The sequence below is a fragment of the Pteropus medius genome, unplaced genomic scaffold, assembly GCF_902729225.1.
Source record: "Pteropus medius unplaced genomic scaffold, Ma_sr-lr_union100, whole genome shotgun sequence".
In the NCBI taxonomy this organism is placed as follows: domain Eukaryota; kingdom Metazoa; phylum Chordata; class Mammalia; order Chiroptera; family Pteropodidae; genus Pteropus; species Pteropus medius.
In genome coordinates, this window is record NW_024352148.1 from 668,413 (window position 1) to 671,650 (window position 3,238).

At 56.6% G+C, this 3,238-nt stretch overlaps 1 protein-coding gene across 1 annotated transcript in view; it reads right to left on the reverse strand.

Annotated features, from left to right (window-relative positions):
- CAMK2D (calcium/calmodulin dependent protein kinase II delta) overlaps window positions 1–3,238 on the reverse strand; it is a 134,222-nt gene that overhangs the window by 24,287 nt on the left and 106,697 nt on the right. Inside the window, exons 9-10 of the mRNA XM_039846913.1 lie at window positions 2,979–3,211; window positions 109–146 (exon numbers count right to left, since the gene is read on the reverse strand). Of these exons, the coding sequence (XP_039702847.1) occupies window positions 109–146; window positions 2,979–3,211 (271 nt within the window). The remainder of the gene's footprint in view (window positions 1–108; window positions 147–2,978; window positions 3,212–3,238) is intronic.

The window sequence follows — 3,238 nt, forward strand, 5'->3', positions numbered from 1 at the left end:
CTATAAAAAAAAAAAAAAACAAGCAGCAAAGACTTAGCATGTTTAACATTTTAAAATTTCCAGTATCTGAAAATCAGAAACGCTTTGAGGAGCGGCTGTGCGACTCACCTTCACCCCGTCCGGCTTCTTCAACAAGCTCTTGGCTGCTGCAAGACCAAAGTGAGACCGTTTTAGTGACCGGTGCACAGAAGCCCACAGCCCGGCCCGGTGGCCGTGTGTCCCTCCCACCCTCACTGAGCACGGCCAGCACACGCCGCGTCACGGAGCCTGTGGCTCGTGGGGACGGGGACGGGCGCTGCTGTCCGTGGCCCTGCCACGCCAGACCTGGGCTCGGTTCCTGCTCGACACACTGCGTGTGGCAGGACACGTGGCCGGCTGGCACTGGGCTCGTGCCGCTGCTGACTGTGGAAAGGACACTGGGCCTATCCCCGGCCTGTGCCTCGTAGGCCCGGAGCTGGTTTCAGCCTTCGGATGTCGACTCGCAGGCTGTCACGTGCTCATTCACAGAGGCGGTGGCCACGTCAGTTCTGCGCTCTCTTTGGAGGTTTACAACTTATTTGTGAAAATTTGCTCTGGTTAAATACCATGTTTGTTTTAATATCTATTTTGAAATCAGACCATTTCTTTTCTACAAAAAATATTAAGAATTATATTTAAAATGAAATGCTGTGTTATTGACCTAGAGCAGTTTTTTAAGGCCTTGGAAGCCTGGTGCTGTGCATCTTCTACACCCCTGAACCGGAGCAGGGAGGCTTCACAGGCAAGAGCCTTTCGCATCGAAAAGTTAAAAATCATAAATTTGAGGCAAGGTCTGAAACAGAATGAAATCTTCAGCTAAGTCGGAGACCCCGAAGGGCGTGTTTCCCTGACACTCCTCGTTCGTGGAGAGGGTGCCTGCCCTTCCCGCCATTCCTCAGCAGCTGTGGGCCGAACGGTGACGTCGTCCTTCCAGAAACGCGCTGTGGACAGCACGCCAGTCACTCAGCTCGGTGCCGACCAGCGCACCGCGTGCTCAGCCTTCCGGACGCACAGGACGCGGGGCCGGCGCCTGCAGCCAGTGCTCGTTGTGTGCACGGCCACGTGAGCACCTCGGACAGGACTGGGCGTCTGCCCGGGACGCCTGGCTGTGACGAATCCGCAGGAATGTGTAACGGCCTGACAGCCTTTTCATTTGGGACGTTGCTTTGATATTTTGGGTATAATTTTATTATTTAAAAGATTCAAAAATGTTAATTTTATTGAGTCTTCGGCGACGACGCTATTAATTTATTACTGAGATTGCGAGAAACAGTCTCCTCAGTGGCGGTGCCATGTGTCTGGAGCTAGAAGGCAGCAATAGAAACGCTGTGGCAGCCACTCGGAGCCACCGGAGCCGCCACGGCTCTGGGGCTGGGCAGGGCCGGAGGACGGCTGCCGTCCCCCTTAACCCCCAGAGCACGTTCCACACAAGACAACTGCGTAACCACGGACTCTGGACAAACTGCACAGCACGTCTGGCAATGAAACAGACGAACGAAACAGCCCAGACCGCAGGGGCGTCGGTGCGCGGTGACGGCGTCTGATGCCCGGTCGTCGGTGATGAACTTCGCGCTCCGAAACGGCAGGGAGCTCACACGTTACTCAGGAGTTTTTAGTTTACATGGTGACGAAAGGAACATGTGACGTTAAAAAAAACTTCTACATGTGGCTGCATATATTTCTAAGAGGCCCAATTTGTGCCTAAGAATATATTTAAGACTTTAACAAAATACCATCTTTAGTCTCGGTATTTTTTCAAGTTAGTTTGTCATCAAGAACATACGCCATGTAAAATCCTCCTCCCTCTTAGTGACTCACTAATTACTGGGCCACGGGGAAACATTCATTTATTTGGCATAGTGTGTGTTAGCTGGTATTTAATGAGATGACTGAGGTTACTCACATAAATGTCAGCTGTCCCTAAACCAGGTAACTTGACACAGGAGGTAATAAGAACCGTGCCAAGCTACACCAAACACACCAGGACCACTACACACGCTCACACTCGCTGTGCTACTGTCCCGGCCAGTTACCAGCTTGTGGGGCCTTCAGGGGCTTCCTACTGATGGCTAAGCATAGGGGGACGAAGTGACCATCTGATGCCGCCGTGAGTGGTAACCACAGATTGGCTGGGGGGTTTGAGAGCAGCGACGACACTGTGTTCTGTCACCTGGGGTCACAAGGCCAGGCGAGGCAGGTAGCAGGACTAAAGAACAAGAAACTCCTGGCGAGTCTGATGCTGCAGATCACCCCCATGGGGACAGCGAGCGAGTGGACCGGTCGTGTTTCTGGCACAATCATTGGACAACTGTCCCCAGTCTCCACACCCAGAGCAGCTACTGCGCTGCCTCGGTCCTTCCTCACATGGGAGGCCGACTGGCCTTCGCCAAGGTTGGACTCGGACCTCGGTCCACAACTCAGATAATCACGTCCGCCATGGAGAGTCACTGCCCCGACAAGCACATGGTCAGCTCCCTCAGCTCCCGTTTAAGACTTATTTCCAGCACGGGCCCCTGCGGGGACATCGACCCCCGCGTCGGGGGGCATGGCTTCTCCGGGAACTGCGCCTCGACGTCTCGGGCTGTGAGCGTCCGCGGCCGCGCACTGCACCCCCACCCACGGTCTCTAAAACCTCGCCTTTGGGGTTCCCGACGAGAACGAGACAGAGAAACGTACTCGCCGTCGCTGCCGTGTGAATGGGGGGCCCGTCAATCCCTGGCTGGACGCGTGGGGAGGCTGTGGCCACACGCGCCCTCTCGTGGTGCCCTCGGTGGCAGGCCTCTCCCCCTGCACCCCCCCGCCAGGTCACCACCCGTCAGTCACCTGCTGACACCTCTGTGCCGCCCGCCGTGGCCCAGTCACCCCTGAACAAAGGGACAGTGCTGCTCCCATGACCGTCCCCCAGTCCCAGAGGCGCCAGACGGCGTAGGAGAAGCCGTGAGGATCCCCGGCACGTGTACCTGAGAAGTTCCTCGTGGCCAGCATCGTCGTCAGGATGGCGCCCTGGAGGAGGAGAAAGGCACTGGTCAGCGTCGCTTCTGCAGCCCAACCGGCAGCAGGGCCTCGGGGGCAGCCTCTGGCCCCCTGCACCGCACGCTTCGCTGTCTCCCGGGTGTGGCCGGCCCCTCGTGACGGTGGCCGCCTGGCACAGCTGCTCCACTGACGGAGGAGTCGCGGCCGCAGCCAGGTGCCCACTCGTCATGAGGGTTTAATCTGGTAT